At 42.9% G+C, this 23,097-nt stretch overlaps 1 protein-coding gene across 1 annotated transcript; it reads right to left on the reverse strand.

Annotated features, from left to right (window-relative positions):
* Window positions 1–1,351: 1,351 nt before the first annotated feature.
* Window positions 1,352–22,819, reverse strand: cradd (CASP2 and RIPK1 domain containing adaptor with death domain). Its single transcript, XM_021577342.2, has 2 exons — window positions 21,537–22,819; window positions 1,352–4,773 (listed from the first exon to the last, which is right to left on the reverse strand). The coding sequence occupies exons 1-2, from the start codon at window positions 21,841–21,843 to the stop codon at window positions 4,478–4,480; spliced, it is 603 nt and encodes a 200-aa protein (XP_021433017.1). The 5' UTR covers window positions 21,844–22,819; the 3' UTR covers window positions 1,352–4,477.
* Window positions 22,820–23,097: the final 278 nt, after the last annotated feature.

Raw genomic sequence — 23,097 nt, forward strand, 5'->3', positions numbered from 1 at the left:
TGCAGGAATGTCCACCAAAGTTGTTACCAGAGAATTGAACATTAATTTCTCGACCATAAGCTCCCGCCAACGTCGTTTCGGAGAATTTGGAAATAAGTCCAACCGGCCTGTGTGTGTGTCTCCCTACGCTCCCAGTAGGCCCAGCTATTCAGGAAAGCTTAACACGCCTCCTTTCAGATCAAAGCGGCTATTCCTCGACCTAAAGTTCAATATAGCCTAAATATTTGTCATTTTACTTTGAAAATGTACTACCTTTTGTGTGGCATAAACACAACTAGTCAAAATGTTTTCATCTGATTAGGCAACTTCAAAAGTCTTATGTAGGCTACTTGCTCACGCTCATCCACTCCACTCAAATATAATTCCATCATCCAAACTGCGCAACTGCCATTCGATTAATCTGTTACAAAACACCAACAAGTTTAATGACATTTTTTTATTTTTTTTTTATTTCACCTTTATTTAACCAGGTAGGCTAGTTGAGAACAAGTTCTCATTTGCAACTGCGACCTGGCCAAGATAAGGCATAGCAGTGTGAACAGACAACACAGAGTTACACATGGAGTAAACAATTAACAAGTCAATAACACAGTAGAAAAAAGGGGAGTCTATATATACATTGTGTGCAAAAGGCATGAGAAGGTAGGCAAATAATTACAATTATGCAGATTAACACTGGAGTGATAAATGATCAGATGGTTATGTACAGGTAGAGATTGGTGTGCAAAAGAGCAGAAAAATAAAAATAAATAAATAAAAACAGTATGGGGATGAGGTAGGTGAAAATGGGTGGGCTATTTACCAATAGACTATGTACAGCTGCAGCGATCGGTTAGCTGCTCGGATAGCAGATGTTTGAAGTTGGTGAGGGAGATAAAAGTCTCCAACTTCAGCGATTTTTGCAATTCGTTCCAGTCACAGGCAGCAGAGAACTGGAACGAAAGGCGGCCAAATGAGGTGTTGGCTTTAGGGATGATCAGTGAGATACACCTGCTGGAGCGCGTGCTACGGATGGGTGTTGCCATCGTAACCAGTGAACTGAGATAAGGCGGAGCTTTACCTAGCATGGACTTGTAGATGACCTGGAGCCAGTGGGTCTGGCGACGAATATGTAGCGAGGGCCAGCCGACTAGAGCATACAAGTCGCAGTGGTGGGTGGTATAAGGTGCTTTAGTGACAAAACGGATGGCACTGTGATAAACTGCATCCAGTTTGCTGAGTAGAGTGTTGGAAGCAATTTTGTAGATGACGTCGCCGAAGTCGAGGATCGGTAAGATAGTCAGTTTTACTAGGGTAAGTTTGGCGGCGTGAGTGAAGGAGGCTTTGTTGCGGAATAGAAAGCCGACTCTGAGACTGTCAAACCAAGCCTTTAATACGGAGTAGGGAGGGATGCATTTTCTGTTGGTCGAGAATGACATACAGTGGGGTTAAAAAGTATTGTCAGCCACCAATTGTGCAAGTTCTCCCACTTAAAAAGATGAGAGGGGCCTCTAATTTTCATCATAGGTACACTTCAACTATGACAGACAAAATGAGAAAAAAAAAAATCCAGAAAAATCACATTGTAGCATTTTTAATGAATATACAGGCCTCTCGTCTTTTTAAGTGGGGGAACTTGCACAATTGGTGGCTGACTAAATACTTTTTTGCCCCACTGTACTCAATTGTGGGATTGACATACTTGATTGTGATGTTGAAACCGCAAACCATAATGAAAGTTCAAAGTCGGTAATTGGTATGCATTGCTTATTGGTTGTGTGGTGCATTGGCACATAAACCTGCTGGAGGAAAATGTGTTGTATTTATTATATAAATATAGCCCATGGTTGTCTGCAGCTGGCTCTGATGTAATGTAATGATACAGGCAGGGAGAGAGAGAGTAAGCAAGTAAGTCCGTGGTGATCGGCGATCCCTCAACCTTCTGTTAGCCCTGTGTGGCATCAACAGTCTAAACATACTGAAATGGTAAAGTCGATATCCACAATTATAAACTCAGGGTTGCTACAATTGTTATTTATGGTGGTATTATGTTAATTCATATACTGAATGGGCCACAACACTCCTCACAAAGGCACTATAGACAAAATTGTAGTAACCTGCTCATGCTGCTTTGTGACAACAGCAGCAAAAACATCTTCCATTATTCAACACTCCCATCTAACAACTCCCCTGCAGAGAGTTACCCAACATCCCTCCTCCTGTTCAGTCTAAACTGATGAAAAAGTCAAAGGCAAAATGCTTGGCTGGAGTGATGTCAGTGTGCAGCGTTCCAAAGAGCATTCGGGAATGTCTTAGACACAGTTGATCCCTGGCCTGGAAGGTCCCCGTGGCTTTGTCTCAGCCAACCAGGAGAGGGATTTACGCTCAGGCCATGTGGTTCACAGCCTGTGATCCTCTCAGGGGGTCGTGATGGTGACAGCGGACAGGCTGAGAGGGGTCTCTGACCTTTTCCTCCAAAGCCACCACTCACCAACAGATAGCAGAGACTGTGAAAGAGAAGGACTGCCACGCAACTGGGTTGTAGTCATTAGATACCAAAAAACAAGTATTTATTATTAGACAAGTTCAGGGGAGGTAGTCCCTCCCACTTTCAGTCTGATGCCTAATAAATACAAAGGCAGAGGTAGATAGTCTTTCCTCTCCCCCTCTAGCCTTGCCCAGTGACTAGTGTTTTGTAAAAAGTCAGAGTACATCAAGTTTGATTGATTTGACTGCTGCCAAGTTGCAGTCACTGCACCCTACCTGTGCTAGCCAATGTTTCCCTTGAAAAATCCTGGAGAGCGCTTGTTGGGCATGCAGCCTTGACCTTGTTGAGGCATTTCACTTCTCTAAAAACCGAGTGCAGCGGTGCTCAACTATTGTTGCTGGCCATAAATGTCACTGATTCATTGTGATGTAATGTTACAACAATATGTTGTGAAAATAAGACTAGATAGTTACGTAATTCCATGGTCCACTTAATGGACATGAAAGAAGAAAAAAAATACTATCAGAGAATTTGTTTTCCACAGAGTGAATGACGCAACGTCATGTTTGTTGACTTTTCAGGGTCTGAGTCACTGAGTTTCCAGGAGTGTGTGTAGGCCTATGTGTTTTCGAAATCGGCTTATTCTAATCTTACAGTAACAAATCAGTGTCCTCGGTCCTCCAGCCTGGCGTCAATCACTATCAAGATCAACAGTTACGAGAACAATTCATAACACAGACCATCAAGCAGAAAGAGTTTCCCAAATGAACACTGGAAATCACATGTATTACAGAACGAGAAAACAGAAATATGCTCAGCATTGTGTTAATTACTCTTACCTGAATATTAACTTTATTCATCTTAAATTTCCCCATTTCAACACACACAAAACAGGGCCAGGCCAATGACGCATTGCGCTCAGGGTTTCCGTTAGCCGGTAATGGACGGCTTTTGGCCTATATTTTTTTGTTGATAAATAAAACATTAGCCCTGGCCAATTGTTCTGGAAAAGAAAAAAATCCCATTGCGAAATATTGCCTTTTAGCCTCTTCATTGATGGAAATACATTTGACTGGTCATATTTAGCATTCTATTAGGTTATTTTACATAATTTTGTTAAATTGGCAAATGTGTATGCTACAGTGTATTTGTTATGGATCTTATTTATCACACCCGTACAGCATAGAGCCTTTGAGCAGATAATCTGTCAAAGAATGAGAGCTGCTGTTGTGTCACACACCACTTTGCAATGAGCTGGAGGCAGTAGGCTATGCATTTCCTTTTAATACATGAGGCATGTTTTACCTTTCTGCAAAGTAGCCGATTAGATCTCTAAATTTCTAATGGACATTTTCATCTCCGTCGCATGAAACCTCTCAAGTGTGTGGTGCCCTTTTGACAACTGCGCTTTCCCGCTAATTGCATTATGGAAGGAACATTTGTGAGTAGCCTACTGCCTGCGCTTAGGTGAATAAATAGTTTATTAACATTTGAAACTAAACGTTCTGTTGCGTCAGACTCATTGCTTTTTAATGTTTTTATTTCATGTAGCCTAAGCCTACTGCATGTATGAATTTGGGCTCCATCGTCCCACGACTGTCCTAGAGTCGGTTTGGAATAGAATTTTTCAAGTTGACCAATAGAAGGGGTAAACTTTTGTACTATGGGGGAATAGTAGATTGACAGGCTAGTGATTCTGCTGTTAGTTACTTGTCTAGCTGGCTGAGGAAAAGTAAACTATAGACAGTTATTCTAGCTTTATCGTTGCATCCTCGACTTGCATTTTCTGTTACTATGAATTACCATAATCTGAATGTGATTTGTCATTCTGAGCACCGTGGGTGGACACTAATCAGGTTACGCACCCAATGCACATGGGATCGGCAGATTACACAAATGTCTGGTAAAAAAATGTTGCTGGTCACATTTTCCTAACGGAAACCCTGGTCTGGCTGAGCTAACGACTGTCATCCATTCAGCATGTCACCCACGATCCAGTGTCTGCTCCCCTCACTGGAACACCTCGTCCAGGGTAGAGGGGTGGACGTCAGTGGCCTGCAGGCTCTGGAGGAGCCTGTGGACTGTAGCACTCCTCCCCTGGCTCTGCCTCCACTGGATCAGCCCTGCTAGCACCTGTCCGTGCAAGCTCAGAGGGTGGTCGGCACGGCAACGGTACAGCGCCCCCGTGGAGAGGCCCAGGTCGAGGAGAACCGACTCCCACTCCGACCCGATACGGGATGCCAGCCGGGACAACTGTCTGTCGGACGGGACTGCTCGGAGCGTCACCTCTGGAATGTTCCACTCATCTTTGGAAGGGAAGGAGGGAAAGGTGGTGGGTATGCATGGAAAGAGGGAAACGAAGAGAAAAGAGATGGGAGGAAGAGAGGTGGAGTAAGGAAAAGGTGGAGAGAGAGAGAGAGAGAGTTTATCAATATCCATTTAAGAAAAACATGTTGCAGGTTCATTGTGATGTAATGCTACAACAATTTGTTGTGAAAATAAGACTAGATGTTACGTAAATCCGTGTCCATTTATTGGACATGAAAGGAGGAGGAAAAATACTTCCACAGAGAGTGAACGTCACAATGCCATCGTGTTTGTTTACTTTTCAGGGTCGAGAGAAACGGCGGTGACGGAGAAAAGGCGTGTTTAGGAGTGCGTGTAGGCCTGCATGTTTTCAAAATCAGCTTGTCTGATAATGACCTCCGTTTAGGAGAGAGGGAACGAGAGTGAGATAGGCCTAGAAAACAGAGCGATAGTGAGATCTTGTTATTTATCTGAACGTGTTGCATAACAGAGGTGGGCAGACCAGGAACACTGTTCCTGGAAACCACTTTTTTTTATAATAGTCAGACCAAAACCACATCAAATACCAGGTCACCGTCCCCTGGCTGAGAGGGGGTGGGGGGATGGAGAGCAGAGCAGGCAGGTTTTCAATTGTCCTCCAGTTCTGTAGACCTAGGCTACACACTTCCCCTCCCCCCCTTTTAAAATGTATTTCTCCCCCTTCTTTCAACACCAATCTTATCTCCACAAGATCACAAATTTCCATCCAACCTTTTTATGCGAGTAAAGTACATGTCGGGGAAAAAAATGCAACGACAGGTTTGATGAATACAGAAAATGTCGGTAAACTTCCCGAATGTCGACAAAACAAAATGTGCTAGACAAGGTGGGATCATTTTGTGCCTAAAATTAATTATGTGAGAAACGGGGGTGGAAACACAGGTGCATGCAAATATTGCTATATATAACCATCATATCGAAGTAAACTTGGAGTGACGTGGTATGTTCTGTGCTCCTCCCACTACAACTCAGGAAAGCCTACAGATGAAATAAGTGATGAACTTCACAGGGTGATGAAAGTGCACGGTGATGATCTTGACGGTCCTTTCCAATCAATATCTAGGTTCTTATTCTGGGGACATGAGTATCGATGATTGGCTGCCGTTTGACAAATACAAATAAATCTCATCGTGTAGGCTGGTCTGCCCACACTGAGCGATGTTGACTAGCACACTTGCCAAAACCAGAATGGTCACATTAGCTTATTGTGCCACATCTATTAGAGATGAAAACCCATTTAAACTTGTATTTATTTGTCATATGGGAATTTAACCGCATTTAAAAAAAATGTGCACTGGGCTATGTCATCACGCACAACCTTCTTTCTGCTGGAAACAAGTCAATCTGCTGGGAAAATGTGCATATTGGTTTTTATGCAGATTTTAGAATATTTGCATGAAACTGTCGTCAATTGGATGGAAACCAAGCTTGGAAAGAACGGTTTTGAATATCCATTACCAATCTCGCCCCCCCCTCTGGCTGAAGGGAATGGGATATCGTAGATGTGGCTTGAGTGCCGCAGTCGCCTCAAATTACAGTCAGTTGTTTGTCACCTATGGATGGTCTTCTTGCCCAGCCGGTAAGGGGCTGAGGGTAGTAGAGCAACTGTCCTTGGAGAGGGTATCAAAAAGGGTGCACACATGGAGGTGACAGGGTTTGCATGGTAAACAAACATGCTTTGGGGACAGCTGTATATCATGCATTGTATGTATAGAGCAGGTCAAGGTCCAGCCACGTTCAGTTCAGTAGGTATGGTGGAACCAAGGACACAGATGGATGTGAGGCTGTTATGAGACGGTATAAGGAGGTGTACGGTCAGTTCAGTAGGTATGGTGGAACCAAGGACACAGATGGATGTGAGGCTGTTATGAGACGGTATAAGGAGGTGTACGATCAGTGAGTTCGGGGGCAGTATGGTGAGTAAATGGCCTAACAGTGGTCTCTCCTCCGCACCCTATTCCTTTCCCCAGCTCTCCTCCCTGTTTAGGCCTATATCCCCAATTATCTCCCTCCCGCTAGTCCCTCTGCCTTGCTCTCTCCTTCCCTTCCACAATTCAATCTATCCTCCGTGCCTCCCGCTCTAGTTTAAGGTAATCTTTCACTCTCATCCCTCTCCCTCCACTCGGTGCTGATAGTGCCAGTTGCTCTCTTGAACCCTCAGACAAAAGAGATCACTGTGCCAGCCTGTTACTGCACTCCGAGCCCCCATACAAGACAAAGAGGATTTCATAACCCTGCCCAACTCACAGATTACGCATGTACACACACACGTAATAGGGATGTTCCAGATGAATAAAAGAAGTAACAAAGTAAATCAATGTGGTTTAATACAAGTTGCAACAGGGAGACACCGCCAGTACAGAAGCAGGCCCTTTATATTCTCGTCTCACTCCACCAATGTTCTGTAAAAACCCGCTGAGAGGCTTGTAGGAAGTCACAACATCAGCTGCTACAGAATCACACTGCCCCAGAATACAACAACAATCAGTGTCCTCGGTCCTTGTACCGCCAGTCTGGCGTCAATCACTATCAACAGACATGAACAATACATAACATTCAGTATCAAGTCCAGTGACCATCAACTACTACACAAATGAGTGTCAAATAAAACACTGGACATCATGTGTATTACACTAAAGGAAAACATAAATAAGCATTGTGTCAATTTTATTAATGAGAAAATTCCCCACACACACACACAGCCCAGCGCGTGTTTACACACACACACACACGTCTGGAGAGCTAATGGTTGGCATCCAATTAAGTGACCGTTTTGAACTCACTGAGGCGCGATGAGGGCAACACTCAAACTGCCCCCCCCCCCCGCCATCATCTGCTTTGGGAATCCAACATACTGAGAGAAAAACAACTGTTTGAGCTAATACTGAGAGACGTGAGGGGCGGGGGGAGTAATTGAGAGAGTCTAACTCCTATAAGCTGGAGGAGGGAGTTCTGGGTCCAAAAGGTCATGTGTCGAGTTCCCAAACGAGTCGCTGACAGAGAACTGCCAAACATGACACTGCCGTTCACTGATTCAAAGTTAATGAGAGTAGGCGCTCTAATGCTCCCGTGACATAGCTCATTAATTTATGAATGCATGGCACCTGATAGTGTGTGAGCCACTTTCTTTTTCAAAGAGCTTTCATTGGTCAACATTTCTTACTATTGAACAAGACCCATTATGGGATAGCTAGCAGCTGACACATTAGGCTAAGCAACACAAACCTGGGTAACAACTCCCAGAAACAGTGTCATAAATAAACCCCCCACAGAGGAGGCAGTAGGACTCTGAAGTACATCATGTTCCCTAATGCATGCCAAGAACGGTTCGGCCCAACCAAGCCAGGCCTTCATCTGTTCGCTAACAAAGGGGACACACACAGAAACTCAGAGGGAGGGCACACTGGGACAGAGTGACAGGGCTGTGTGAGAGTAAACAAATCCTTTTTCCTTGAAAAACCCATTTGCTGAAAAGGTGCATAGGCTAATCGTTAAGATTCTGGGAGCTTTTGACAAATAGGCCTTCACTGGAGAAAGGGTGGGTCGAGCGAAAGAGGGTGGGTCGAGCGAAAGAGGGTGGGTCGAGCGAAAGAGCGCGCGAGAGGGATAGTAACCAAATAAGGAGCTGTGGGAGACAAAATAAACTGAGGAAACTGAATACTTTCTTAGGAATTGCCTCTTTATGAGAAAAGCAGGCGTCAATCTAACCTTCTCTCACACTGATGAGGGGGGCAGGGCATGCTGACATGTCACTGAAATAAACCAGAGTATTTAGAAGTGTGAGGCCATTGGACAGTAGTCCCGGTAGGTAAAGGCTGTGTAGCGATGCCTAGTTTATTCTAAATAGCAAAACCCGAAAGAAGAAACCAACATCACCATGCTGCTTCCATATTTTAATAACCAACTCATTCAGATCCATTCATCTAAGTTCCAACAGTTCCATTAATTTCTGTTCAATTCCACTTCTCAGTTATTAGCGCTTACACTGCAATGTAATAACGAAGGGATGAACGATGACTAAAAGCCTGAACCCAAACCCTGAGTAGGCAAAGAAAACAATCCAAAAAGGTAGAGGACTCTCGCCAAACTACCTTGTTCATGGCTAAACAGACCGACAGAGACAAAGTGAATGGGAGTAATGTGTTAGTGTGTGTGTGTGTAACCCCTGTATGGAGGCCTAAAATAAATCATGATTTTTCTCCTCTTGCGCCGAGGGCTTTTTCCAGGAAAGTTTCCCGTGTCCTCATGGGACTCTGGTGTCTTGTCGGAACACAAACGTTTGTTTCTGACTTTGTAAAAATGTTTAACTCGAGTACTTAAAATGACTTCATGGAAGCCAGTTGGGCACAGTTGGCCATTTAAAACTAGCTCTGGCCGTACAAGCAGCTTCTTAAAACAATTCAGCACAATGTACTGTATGCTTGTACCAACTGCACTTAAACGTAGCCTCCACAATAATGTAAAAAAAAAAAAAAAATCACATTTTTAATAAAACATTTCAACTGGTCCTGGCTAGGGCTGTTGTGGTGACCGTATTACCGCCACACTGGCAGTCATGAGTCATCATGACCGCAGTGACATTTCCATAATTCATTGAGTGACATTACCTTCAGCTAAACAGAATCTCTCACCACCATGCATTTACATCTCCTCCTCTCTCCTTTATTCCTTTCTTGAGCACCGCAGTATGTTTCGCTGCGAAAACATCTTACTATTGATGTTCCCGAACAGATTTAAGAACTGGGTAGCAGCAGGAACAAAGTTGGAGAGCCCATGACGTACAGAGTTTGGGTGGAATTTCACCAGTTGGGCAGCGAGAGCATGCTCCTCAAACAGTGGTTGGTGCGTGGAGTGAAATAAATGTTTTATATTTATTTCTCAGCTGCTCACATTAAGCACATGCTCTGCTATAAAACTGAAGAAGCCTACAGAATGGTCCATCCGGAAAGAGCAGAGCCTCCATTTACTATTTGAGTGCATACAGATGACACCGTACAACTGGCAACCGTGTCAGCGTGCATGCGCCAGGCGCAACACAGGAGTCACTAGAGAGTGATGGGACAAAGACTGCCCGGCTGTCAAAACCCTCCCCTAACCCAGATGACGATGGGCCAACTGTGCGCCGCCAAATGGGTCTCCCAGTCACAGCCTGCTGCGACACAGCCCGGGATCGAACATGGGTCTGTAGTGGCGCCTCAAACACGGCAATGCTGCGCCACTCGGGAGGCCAAATGATCACTTTCACACTCAGGGGGATACCTAGTCAGTTGTACAACTGAATGCATTCAACTGAAATATGTCTTCTGCATTTAACCCAACCCCTCTGAATCAGAGAGGCGCAGGGGGCAGCCTTAAAATCAACATCATCGGCGCCCAGTGAACAGTGGAACGACAGATTTTTACCTCGTCAGCTCGTCAATTCGATCAAACAACCTTTCGGTTACTGGCCAAACGCTCCTACCCGCCCCACAGCCACTTCATATGCGCACTCGCTCTGTAATGGGAAAAAGATCATCCCTATTTAAGTCACCTCATTCTGTTCACCTGAAATACATCTTCATTACATCATTTCTCTTTAGACCCGACTAAAATAATGGATTTATTGTGACGGTGACTTGAAAAAAAAGTAGATGTACCAAAGGCAGCTTTTATGAGTGGAGGCCTGGCAACACTAAACCTGTTTATGTTAACTAACAGTCAATTAACCTCGAGACAGGAAGTCTTTTGCAGGACAATAACCGTCTGACAAAAATGTCATGACCGCCACAGCCCCAGTCCTGGCTGGCCGTGCGATTGGTCGCCTGGCTACCTGTGAGCAGAGCAGCCGGCCTCTGACTCGAATGCTTCACCGTTCGAACGGGAAGACTCCTCCTGCCAAGATTCCTGGAAAGCAGACGGCAGGCACTACCCTTGGCAGCGCACGGACAAGGAAAACAAGGCAGCAGCACACGGCACTCTCCCTCTCGGTCTGTCCCAGCATGAATTTACTGCTCTTTATCAGGACACAGCCGCACCGCTACTCCCAGTCAGGGAAGCCTCAGACTACGGCCTCAGGGTTAACTCACTATGCAATGCCTTACAAGTTTACAGCTTTAACTCACACTATCCCCTCCATGAGACAAATAAATACGCACCTAAGAACAAGCTGCAATGAAGAATACAGTTAAACTCACTTAATCATGCCCTGGCTAAACGTGCCAAATAACCTAGATACGGTCCTTTTAAGAACAAGCTACGACTTAGCAAGAACATATTTTTTACTCTCACTTTACAATGCTCTAAACATGCCAAATAGATAAGCTCCTTCTACGAACAGACTACAATCTGTTTGCTGGCCAGGGTTGTACCACTGTAGGTTGTCATCTTGATAAAATCGGTGTATGATATTAACATGTTTTCAACTGCACAGGAGATTTAACAATGGACCATCTAGATTAGATAATGTTCCTGACGGTCATATCTGATCACCATGGCAACAGATGACTTTGTAACCGTGTGAGAAGTTTTAGTCTTCAAATCTGCTCCCATTTCAGCTATAGCCTCCTGTACATGATAGGGTAGGCGGCAAGGTATCCGTTAGCCGGTAAATGCTGGATTTTGGCAGATAAAAATAAATAAATGAAAAGCCGATAATGTTGCCGGCCAAATTGTCCGGGACAAGACAAAATCCATAGCAAAATAATGCTTTTCATTCATTGTTGGAAATACCAGTCCATTTACCCCAACTTCAAAGGCAAGTAAACTAATAGGCTAATAATTCCTGAAGCTTCTTGGAAATTAGTGTCGTGAGTGTGTGCTTCTATTTTTACTCGGGCAAAAAAGACACAAGGTCCTCATTAGGGACTTCTGCTAAGTGTACCCTGACTGGATAACAATGTGAATGTGTTGATTACCCCTGTTTCCAGTATACCCGCCGAGGGGATTCTTTCTCCAAAAAAAAACAAAAAACAAATGTAAAGATTACCTCAAGAAGGCGCCTTCTGAGAACAAAGTAACGAGGCTGATGCACATCGCAAGCTGCTCCAAGGAGTTGGACAGTGTTGACTTACCAACTGCAGCAGCTCACTTTGAGCAGGACAAGGTTTGGCACAAATGCAAGTAAATTTGAGGCAAATTTTGTTTGGCCGGCCCTATCCTAGCAGTTCTGCTGCCGCCCTAGGCAAAATCATCAAATGCCGCCCGAGTGTCAAGTATAGTGTACAGATTTGGAATGTATTGAGACTAGAATAATGACGTGCGTCATGCGCAATTGGTGCACTCCAGTTGAGCTTATTCAGTAGCACTTGGTAACAAAACATTGTTGCCAACTATTCACGTCGGAGAGTTGCAATTACTAGGCAGCCGACATTAGGAAACAGATATCATTAAGCCACGTACACAGAGTATACCAAACACTAGGGACCAAGGTGTGAAAGGTGTTCCAAGGGGATGCTGGCCCATGTTGACTCCAATGCTCCCCACAGTTGTGTCAAGTTGGCTGGTGGTGGACCATTTTTGATACACATGGGAAACTGTTGAGCGTGAAATACCCAGCATGGGCCAACATACCTCATTCAAAAGCACATCAATCTTTTGTCTTGCCCATTCACCCTCTGAATGGCACACACAATCTATGTCTCAATTATCTTGAGACTTAAAAATCCTTCTTTAGCCAGTCTCCTCTTCATCTACAATGATTCAAAGTGGATTTAACAAGTGACATCAATAAGGGATCATAGCTTTCACTTGGATTCTCTTGGTCTGTCTATGTCATGGAAAGAGCATGTTTTGTATACTCGGTGAATATCACACATGACATGAGTATTTTACCACAATATTTAAAATTATAATAACATTACATTTATCATCATCCAGAAGCACTGTAAAAAGAGAATGAGCTTTAGAAACAAGTGCTTGCATAAATGCATGGCATGGGCCTCATTTCACAGGAGCGTCGTAAAATAAGCGTTCTCTCAATGAACCAGTTAGTCTGAACTAATTCGATTGCCGGTTTTATAATTTCTTGACTTTGTTTATTAGGCCTAATTAAAATGTTCATGCCTGGGCTAAATTAAATGAGGCCTAGATTGTAATTGAAAACAGCTGTGTTTTGGTATTTATTAATTAAAATGTTAATGCAAATAACCATCAGGACAGGTCTTTCGCAAGTTATATTATGCAAATGTTGAAGCTGTATATTATGCAAATTTTGAAGCTGTATTACTGTGTAGGTGACATGTTCTTCTTGGCTAAACGTTTTCTTTCTTTTAAACAATATACATTTATGATTAATAGCAGGGATGAAGATGCCAAAGCCAATGTTTTATTTTCAATAAATCATGTTGGTATAAGAACATTGTTTATACTTCACAGGCTAATTTCTATTCTGTTATGATTTACGATAAACAAAATGTAGATTTTGAGCACCTTGGCTGGACGCCCTAATGCGTTGCGCACCCAACACATATGGATGTCCGGTAAATTAAAATCTTGCCGGTCACGTTGTCCGGCGCCAAAGTTTCCTGACGGATACCCTGGTAGGCAGCTGGTCTAATTCGCCTGTCCTCCGGTTAGATGCTGTTCTGTGTAAAAGATAGTCTGAAGAGGACTGGCTCTTTGCATGCAGTGCAGGAAGAGGTAAAGCTCTAACGAAATGTTGTCATGGTGAGAGGACATATTGTACCAGCATCTATCCAATCAGGTGCTGACAGGAATCCCTTACTGGTGGAGACCAGAAACCATGGTAACCTGTAAACTGATTGAGAGATGCATGTTTTCTGTGCCAATCTGCATGAGCAGAGGGAACAGGGAGTGACAGCATATGTTCCAAACAAATACAGTGGTGGCAATAAAACTTATTTAAGACACCCGTGTGTGTGTGTGTGTGTGTGTGTGTATACGTACACTGGGCAGCGAGTGAAGCAGGGACGAGGTAAGGGTTATTGAAAAACAGATAATACCATCACATGGTTTCCAAGGCAACCCACCAATGTCATCTGTTGCCATCATAACAGGAGTGGGGGAAGCAGGGGATAAAATCACAAAGCACATCCATACATTTGTGAGTTAAGCCAAATGATTCAGTGAGAGGCCTGTATAAAATAATACATAAAATCCTTTTCAAGGCTAAATGATCATTTTCAGACCGCCAGACTCTCCCCACTGTGTTCAATCAAGTAGAATAAAAGCCTTTAGAAAGTGAAGGCTCTCGTCCTCTCCTCCACCTGAAACACTCTTCTCGCACTCAGTTCTCTACGCTGCTGCTTCTAGGAAATGTGAGAGCAGATTCTTTTCACCCTCCCCGTCCATCCCCCCACATCTATTTATTACAATCTGTACAGTGAGTGGGGGGCGGGGGGGTCCAGCACAGGAGGGCGAGAGAGAGCGAAATAGAGAACAGACAAATGGCTTTGATTAAATATTTTTCCTAGAAAGGAGGATGCAGTGTGTGCCTGACCTCAGTGCTGCAAATGAAAACAGCTGTCAGGGAAACCAGGCCTTTGAGACTCGACACTCATAACCTAGACAGTCCTAAAACAGACTTCTCCCCTCTCCATTTCCCCCTTTCCTTTACGGATACTGTACATTCAAAATAAATATTAAGGCTTCCAGTTACACTGTATATGCTTAGGCCTACATGTGTTCTACATCACATGTTGAAATGTCTAAATGTTTAGTATCTGCCAAAGATAAAGTTACGTTTTGTCCCAAAAAATTCAAAAATACAAAAGTATAGATGGGCGAAATGGCCCAAAAAAACATCTCAATTTTTATATGTATGTCGATTTTGTAAATGTTCTGGCTAAATAAGCTTTGTTGCACAATTAAAAGATCAATACACTTTTTCAAACTGTCAGGAATAATCTAATTAATTCAGTGCTTGTGAAAGTATACCTAGGCTAACTATAAGCCTTCCACAACCATAAGACCTACTAATAACCTGCTTATTTTTCAGGCTTTCATGAAAATGCAATTTTTGTAACAAATTTGACCAGAACCATGCACATCCACTAATAATTTCTTGTAGCAGGCATTATAAAAAAAAAATAACTCTCTCAAGCACAAGCCCACGTGCTTTATACCTCAAGTCTAGCCAACTTTAATCTATACTGCTCAAAAAAATAAAGGGAACACTAAAATAACATCCTAGATCTGAATGAATGAAACGTTCTTAAATACTTTCTTCTTTAAATAGTTGAATGTGCTGACAACAAAATCACACAAAAATTATCAATGGAAATCAAATTTATCAACCCATGGATGTCTAGATTTGGAGTCACACTCAAAATTAAAGTGGAAAACCACACTACAGGCTGATCCAACTTTGCTGTAATGTCCTTAAAACAAGTCAAAATGGGGCTCAGTAGTGTGTGTGGCCTCCACGTGCCTGCCTGTATGACCTCCCTACAACTCCTGGGCATGCTCCTGAGATGGCGGATGGTCTCCTGAGGGATCTCCTCCCAGACCTGGACTAAAGCATCCGCCAACTCCTGGACAGTCTGTGGTGCAACGTGGCATTGGTGGATGGAGCGAAACATGACGTCCCAGATGTGCTCAATTGGATTCAGGTCTGGGGAACGGGCGGGCCAGTCCATAGCATCAATGCCTTCCTCTTGCAGGAACTGCTGACACACTCCAGCCACATGAGGGCTAGCATTGTCTTGCATTAGGAGGAACCCAGGGCCAACCGCACCAGCATATGGTCTCACAAGGGGTCTGAGGATCTCATCTCCGTACCTAATGGCAGTCAGGCTACCTCTGTCGAGCACATGGAGGACTGTGCGGCCCCCCAAAGAAATGCCACCCCACACCATGACTGATCCACCGCCAAACCGGTCATGCTGGAGGATGCTGCAGGCAGCAGAACATTCTCCACGGCGTCTCCAGATTCTGTCACGTCTGTCACATGTGCTCAGTGGTGAATTTGCCAATCTTGGTGTTCTCTGGCAAATGCCAAACGTCCTGCACGGTGTTGGGCTGTAAGCACAACCCCCACCTGTGGACGTTGGGCCCTCATACCACCCTCATGGAGTCTGTTTCTGACCGTTTGAGCAGACACATGCACATTTGTGGCCTGCTGAAGGTCATTTTGCAGGGCTCTGGCAGTGCTCCTCCTGCTCCTCCTTGCACAAAGGCGGAGGTAGCGGTCCTGCTGCTGGGTTGTTGCCCTCCTACGGCCTCCTCCATGTACTGGCCTGTCTCCTGGTAGCGCCTCTATGCTCTGGACACTACGCTGACAGACACAGCAAACCTTCTTGTCACAGCTCACATTGATGTGCCATCCTGGATGAGCTGCACTACCTGAGCCACTTGTGTGGATTGTAGACTCCGTCTCATGACGCCACTAGAGTGAAAGCACCGCCAGCATTCAAAAGTGACCAAAACATCAGCCAGTTAGCATAGGAACTGAGAAGTGGTCTGTCTGTGGTCACCACCTGCAGAACCACTCCTTTATTGGGGGTGTCTTGCTAATTGCCTATAATTTCCACCTATCGTCTATTCCATTTGCACAAAAGCATGTGAAATGTATTGTCAATCAGTGTTGCTTCCTAAGTAGACAGTTTAATTTCACAGAAGTGTGATTGACTTGGAGTTACATTGTGTTGTTTAAGTGTTCCCTTTATTTTTTTGAGCAGTGTTTTTGCTTTCTAACAAGGAAGAAGAACAGTTGAACTGTTATGAATACACCCTCTGGTCCGTCTCCAACTGTTTGAACAACAGCGCATGTTCACTTTGTTTAGATGTTGAAATCAAGTGTCTTAACTGGATAAGAATATGCTTATTTCTCAGAATGATGCCAATTCCTTATATAAATGTGTATTTTGCTCGCTGCACATTTATAAAAACACTAGACAGTTAGCACATAAAAGTTTGTGGCTATAAAGCTCCTAGCGGTACATGGTACCAGAATATCACACACAGCAGAAATTGAACATACATTTCCCATAACATGTTCATTGATACTCTCGTTTTAGTAGGGTCTGCTCTGTTCTACATTTTGGTAGTTGAGACATAAAAAGGGTATCATTAGAAAGGTAATCTATTACAGTCAAATAATGACAGAGTTTCAGTGTCGATATGACCGATTCTGTTGGACCAAACCTCAAATGCAAAAAGCGAGTTGATACTGCTTGTTGTGAGAGAGGAATTTGTTATCTTCGTATTTGTTGTGAGTGGCAGGGGGAGGGGCTTGGTGTCTGAGAGTGGGAAGGTACACAGTGCACACAGCACAGAAGGAGCCAAAAAGACAGAACGCTCATAAAAAATAAAAACCTAGATTCTTGTGATACAATTAGAACGTCGCACTAAAACAAATTAATTTGATACGTCGCCCAGCCCTACAAAAAAGTAGTAGGGGCCCTCAGTCCTCTGATCCTCATTACTGATGGGGTGAGTAGTCTGCAGGCATTACAACACAGTCGACTAACGTCATTAATGGCAGTAACTAGCTGCTACTGGAAACCACGTAGTTTAATTCCATGAAATCGAATTCGGGATTTTTTAAAAATATATTCATGAACAGAATTGATCGATTCATGAATAGTTGGGGATTCCAACAAGGCATCGTTTAAAAACAACAATATTTTACTGAATGAAACCATGGTGTTTTGGTTGAATTGGTGGCCTTCAGATAAGGACACGCACGCCAGTGACCTCCAGGATGGTTTTATAATGAGTCTACTGACTTTTTATTCACAAAAAAGTTGCATGTGAGAGGAAAAACATGATCGATTTAATAAAACAGAGCTAGAGTCACCACTTGCATCACCACTTGGTATGACAACTGCTTGGCATCCTTTCACAAGGAACTATAGGGTAGTGCGTATGGCCCAAGTACATCACTGGGGCTGAGCACCCTGCCATCCAGGACCTCTTTACCAGGCTTTGTCAGAATCCCCTAAAAATTGTCAAAGACTCCAGCCACCCAAGTCATAGACTTCTCTCTGCTATCGCACGGAAAGCAGTACAGATGCATCAAGTCTGGAACCAACAGGACCCTGAAAGGCTCTACCCCCAAGACAGAAGACTGCTAAAAAGTTAGCGCGAAAAAGGTCAATGCAGATTTAACTTTGTGACTCATCACATATGCTACTGCTTCTGTTTATTATCTGTCACTTTATTACTACTTATTACTGAACAAAAATATAAAAACGCAACATGCAACAATTTCACTGAGTTACAGTTCATATAAGGAAATTTGTCAATTGAAATAAATTCATTATGCCCCAAGCGATGGATTTCACAAGACTGGACAGGGGCTGAGCCATGGGTGGGCATAGGCCCACCCAATGGTCTGCGGTTGTAAGGCCGGTTGGACGTACTGCTAAATTCTCTAAAACAATGTTGGAGGCAGCTTATGGTAGAGAAAGGGACATTCAATTATCTGGTAACAGCTATGGTGGAGATTCCTGCAGTCAGCATGCAAATTGCACACTCAAAACTTGAGACATCTGTGGCATTGTGTGTGACAAAACTGCACATTTTATAGTGGTCTTGTAATGTCTCCAGCACAAGGTGCACCGGTGTAATGATCGTGCTGTTAATTCAGCTTCTTGATATGCCACACCTGTCAGGTGGATATGGATTATCTTGGCAAAGGAGAAATGCTCACTAACTGGGATGTAAACAAATTTGTGCACAACATTTTAGAGAAATAAGCTTTGTGCATATGGAACATTTTTGGGATCTTTAATTTCAGCTCATGAAACATTGAAACACCACTTTACATGTTGTGTTTATATTTTTGTTCAGTATAGTTATATTTATACATCTCATTGTTGGGAAGGGCCCATAAGTAGGCCTAAGAATTTCATTGTTAGTCTTAGGGCTGTGACGGTCTTGGATTTTTAGGTTAAGGTAAAAAAAGGGGGGGGGGGTAAAAAAGGGAGATGACAATTGTTTGTCCTCTTGTTTACATAGATATGCATCTTAATAAAACCTTATTTGTAACAAGGCATTACACTTCATTATTATGATTCAGGATATTAAGCATAAATATTAGCAAATTAAGAAATGCCAGATTGGCGAGGAAGTCGCATTTTCGTATTGAAACGACATTTCATATTGACACTACAATAAAGATGTGCCTACCTTGTCAGCATATAATTTATTTAAATACAGTCCTATTTCATTCAAACCAAGTCTGATGGATTCTCCCACTTTTCCAGAATTATTTGCATAATGTCACAAACCCTGATGCTGCAGTCATTCGAAGGCCGTGGCATTTGCTCTTCAAAGAGAAGACGCCGTAATGAGAGAACTAATATAGCCTAAGCTACTGAAAATCAGCTTTTTACAAGATTAAATCATGACAGGAGAATTTGATTGCTATTTACATTTCTATATGTAACCTTTATTTAACTAGGCAAGTCAGTTATGAACAAATTCTTACTTACAATGACGGCCTACACCGGAAAAACCCAGACGACGCTGGGCCAAATGTGCGCCGCCCTATGGGACTCCCAATCACAGACAGTTGTGATAAAGCCAGGATTCAAACCAGGGTGTCTGTAGTGACGCCTCTAGCACTGAGATGCAGTGCCTTAGACCGCTGCACCACTCTATAGGCCTAAATTAAAGAGATGGAGTCCAGACAGGTTACTTTAGGAAACTTTCTGAATGGACATAGGCCTATAGAGAGAATCAGTGAACTCTCACATACACACCCCCTAAAAGCACCCGTCAATCAAAGACAACAGCATGTGTTAGACGCAAGAGCAAACATGACTAATTTCCTTCAAACTTAAAAAAATAAACGAGGCCTACCTTAGGCTTCCTGAAAGCAGGCTAATGAGTTGACAAGGAAAATATGAAGGGGACGAGCTATGCTATAGTATAAAGATGAAATTGACCATCATTCAAATAGAAACAAGTCAACGACCATAGCCTATTTATCAGCGACAATGATTATCAAGGGGGAATGTGTTGGAAAGATTTTTCAAAATACTGTGAGGAACTGTTATAATTTGAATGGTTGTAAAAAAATAAAATGTTTTTAAAGACTGAGAAGCCCAACTTTTTAGTGGTGGTGAGTTAAGACAATGGGCACCTTCCTACATTTGCAGGCTAGGTACTTCTATACATGCTCAGGCGCACACGCTCCATCAAAATGAAGAGGACAGAGAAACCAGACATATGCTCATTGCTCACGCCGAGCACATAACTGATGGAATGAAATAAACCCAAACTTGTTTCTCACAAGCGTAGCAGGTTGTGAACTCTACAAACAATGCTTCCACTCGGAGAATGATAACAGTAAATGACGAATTAATACGTGCATAAAAAGAAAAGGTAACCAAATTACAGGGATTTAACAGTAAATCGCCTGATTTACAAACAGTAGGCTACCAAAATGGGCATTCATTGGGGGCCCGACACTGTATAGCCTAGGCTAATATTCTACTTTGTAGGAGGGCGGAAATTCAGCCAGGACCGGGCCTGATCCGCGTTGATTAGTCTATAAATTAAGAAAAGATTCTGTATCAAATTATCCCATGCCAGGTTGGAGAGAATTGGCGCATTGTCCATTTGACACAACATGAGCGCATTATCGGCCTCAGACCCAGAACAACCTTGTCGACTGCAGACGAATCCAACCTTTTTTAAAAGAATACCAATTTATTTACTTACTAGCAAGCAATGAAAATGTGCATTGTATAAAATAGTGCTATAGCCTATTGCCCTCTACACCCCCCTGCACATCTAGCAGATTAGCTGCTGGAGCACCAAAGCACTGTTGGAAAGAGGAGATGTAGAACTTTTAAAGAGTAACTTAATTATGAGCAATTATTTAGCTATCAGTGAAAACTGCTATTAGGTCAAATGCATCTACATGAAAATAAAATGTAACTTTTTGGGGGTTTATCCTAAAATGAATGTGGGCCTATTTAAAACAGTAATTGTACTCAATTAGTGTCACAGCCCTAGTTAGCCTACACCTGTTTACAAAGCATGTGACAGATAGAAATGAGATTTGGAGCGGCATTCAATTTCAAAGCTATTTTGTATAGTTTCTCAGAATACAATGGATTTCTACGTTTTTAAGAGTTAGAATTTCGGAAGGACGCCACGTTGACACCAAACCAGAATGGTATTGTTATGGAATGTTTGTGCAAAGGAACGCCACATTTTGTGTGTGTACTATGCAGACATATTGCAGTTATTGTGCAGATATATTGCAGGGCAATAGGCATAAAACTGCCAACAAATGTTAGAACCATAGAATTGTTGGAATTAAGGGCCTTTTCCACCCACGCACTACGCCTTTGAAACTCCCTTCCTGACAATCTCAGGGCTGGTCAACATGTTGGTGCATTTAAAACAGGACTTTAAGACTAATCTCTTTCTGGCCTACCTTTCCTCCCATCTAATTGTTGCTTTCTTTATATGGTTAAATATTTGAACATTTCTGTTCTTTATATTATCAAGTTGACTTATTACATTTTTTTTGTAATTGACCTTTAATTTTATACACTTTTAGATTGTATAGTAAAAAGTTCATTATTAATATTAATTCTTTAGAGTAATTATATTTCTATGGTTACAACCATGTTCTCCTGCTAGAGTTCCTGCACGTCTTATAGAATATTATCACTAAAGTATTGCAGAGTACAAAAATAAACAGTACCTACACTCAAAAATAAGTACCAGCACTGGTTTGAACTTTTTACTGTACAAATGAAGAGCCACTGACAATCTAGCCTATAACGTTAGTTTGACGTCAAACACTTGGCATCAGACTCACCTGTTGGACTTTGCACAGGTACATTGGGTTGCTCCAAATCCTGGAGTAACTTGTCTCTCACCCAAGTAAACTCTTCCTCCAGGGAATTCAGAAATGTATCAAACGCCCGCGGACCTCGGGTGGGGAGGATATCCAGCAGTCTCAACGTCTTCTTCTTGTTGCTTATTTGGGACTGAATCTCGTCCACCTGGCTCTCTGTTAAAATGTTCTCCTGGTACAGGAATTGAACTATGGTGTCCTCAATTAAAATTTGGTCGGACAGGTCCAGCCGGTGTTTCCTGAGTATTTCTTTGTGCCTCGGGTCCATAGTTGTCGTGAAATAACTAGCTAGTCGTACATAATGTCTATAAACATTTCTCGTTTAAATATTATTGAATATGGCGGGTTAGTTTTTGGCTAACGTTAGCCATTTTGCATTAGCTTGCCAGCTAGGTCGCCTTCATGTGACGTTTGGTTTGCTGCTAACGTTAACTGCAGCATATACGCAAACGTCTTGTTGTCTCAACGTGGACAAAAACTAACCTTATTACATGATTCTTGTCAACTGTCATTCCTCTTGTTTTTACAATTACTTTCGGCACGCGCATCTGCTTACTTCCTCTTCTTTGGGGTTGGGTTGGCGGCTCACACCCAACTTTTAAGGCGCATACATCGCCACCTATTGTAATGGAGTGTGAGGCCAGTCACGTCCTAACTACATAAAATGATCTTAATTTGTCCTGACATAGAGCCCTAGACACCACTTTCCTCCCCCCACTGCACCACTCAAACCCCAACACCGTCCAGCCTCTAACCATTTCACAATCTCTCACTATCTACATCATACAATTCACAAAATAAACACATACTCTACATTTCCTCCACTAAACACTCATCACACAGGCCTGTTCCGTGTCTCCCTATCATCCACAACATGGCATTCAAATCTGTGTCCAGACTGTAATCTACTCCACACATCATCCTCCTACATCCTCTCTCTCCATCTCTTCCTTTACTGACCCATGCACAAGATACAATTGCCTCCCATTACTACTAGAATCCCACCCCCTTTGCCAAAAATTGAGCCCTTTTGCCCGGAACAAGGACTTCACTTCCCTGCGGCCCAACGGGACCTGAATATTTACAGATACTGAATAGATACTTTTGTACCGGTTTCTTATAGTATCTTCACAAGGTCCTTTGCTTTTGATTGATTTGCATTAATCGCACCAAAGAATGTTCATCTCTAGGAGACAGAACTCATCTCCTTCCTGAGTAGTATGATGGCTGGGTGGTCCCATGGTGTTTATACTTGCATAGTATTGTTTGTACAGATGAACATGGTACCTTCAGGCGCTTGGAAATTGCTCCCAGGGATGAAACAGACTTGTGGAGGTCTACAATTGTTTTCTGAGGTCTTGGCTGATTGATTTTAATTTTCCCATAGTGTCAAGCAGAGGCACTAAGTTTGAAGGTAAACCTTGAAATACATCCACAGGTACACCACCAATTGACTCAAATGATGTCAATTAGCCTATCAGAAGCTTCTAAAGCCATGACATCATTTTCTGGAATTTTTCAA

This window comes from Oncorhynchus mykiss, chromosome 21 (assembly GCF_013265735.2).
Source record: "Oncorhynchus mykiss isolate Arlee chromosome 21, USDA_OmykA_1.1, whole genome shotgun sequence".
Lineage (NCBI taxonomy): Eukaryota > Metazoa > Chordata > Actinopteri > Salmoniformes > Salmonidae > Oncorhynchus > Oncorhynchus mykiss.

Excerpts from the sequence above, each read along its gene's own strand:
- cradd (XM_021577342.2), bottom strand. The coding sequence starts at position 21,843 with ATGGACCCGAGGCACAAAGAAATACTCAGGAAACACCGGCTGGACCTG. Across the intron at positions 4,774-21,536 it reads ACCTGTGCAAAGTCCAACAG|ATGAGTGGAACATTCCAGAG; the intron begins GTGAGTCTGATG and ends TCCCTTCCAAAG.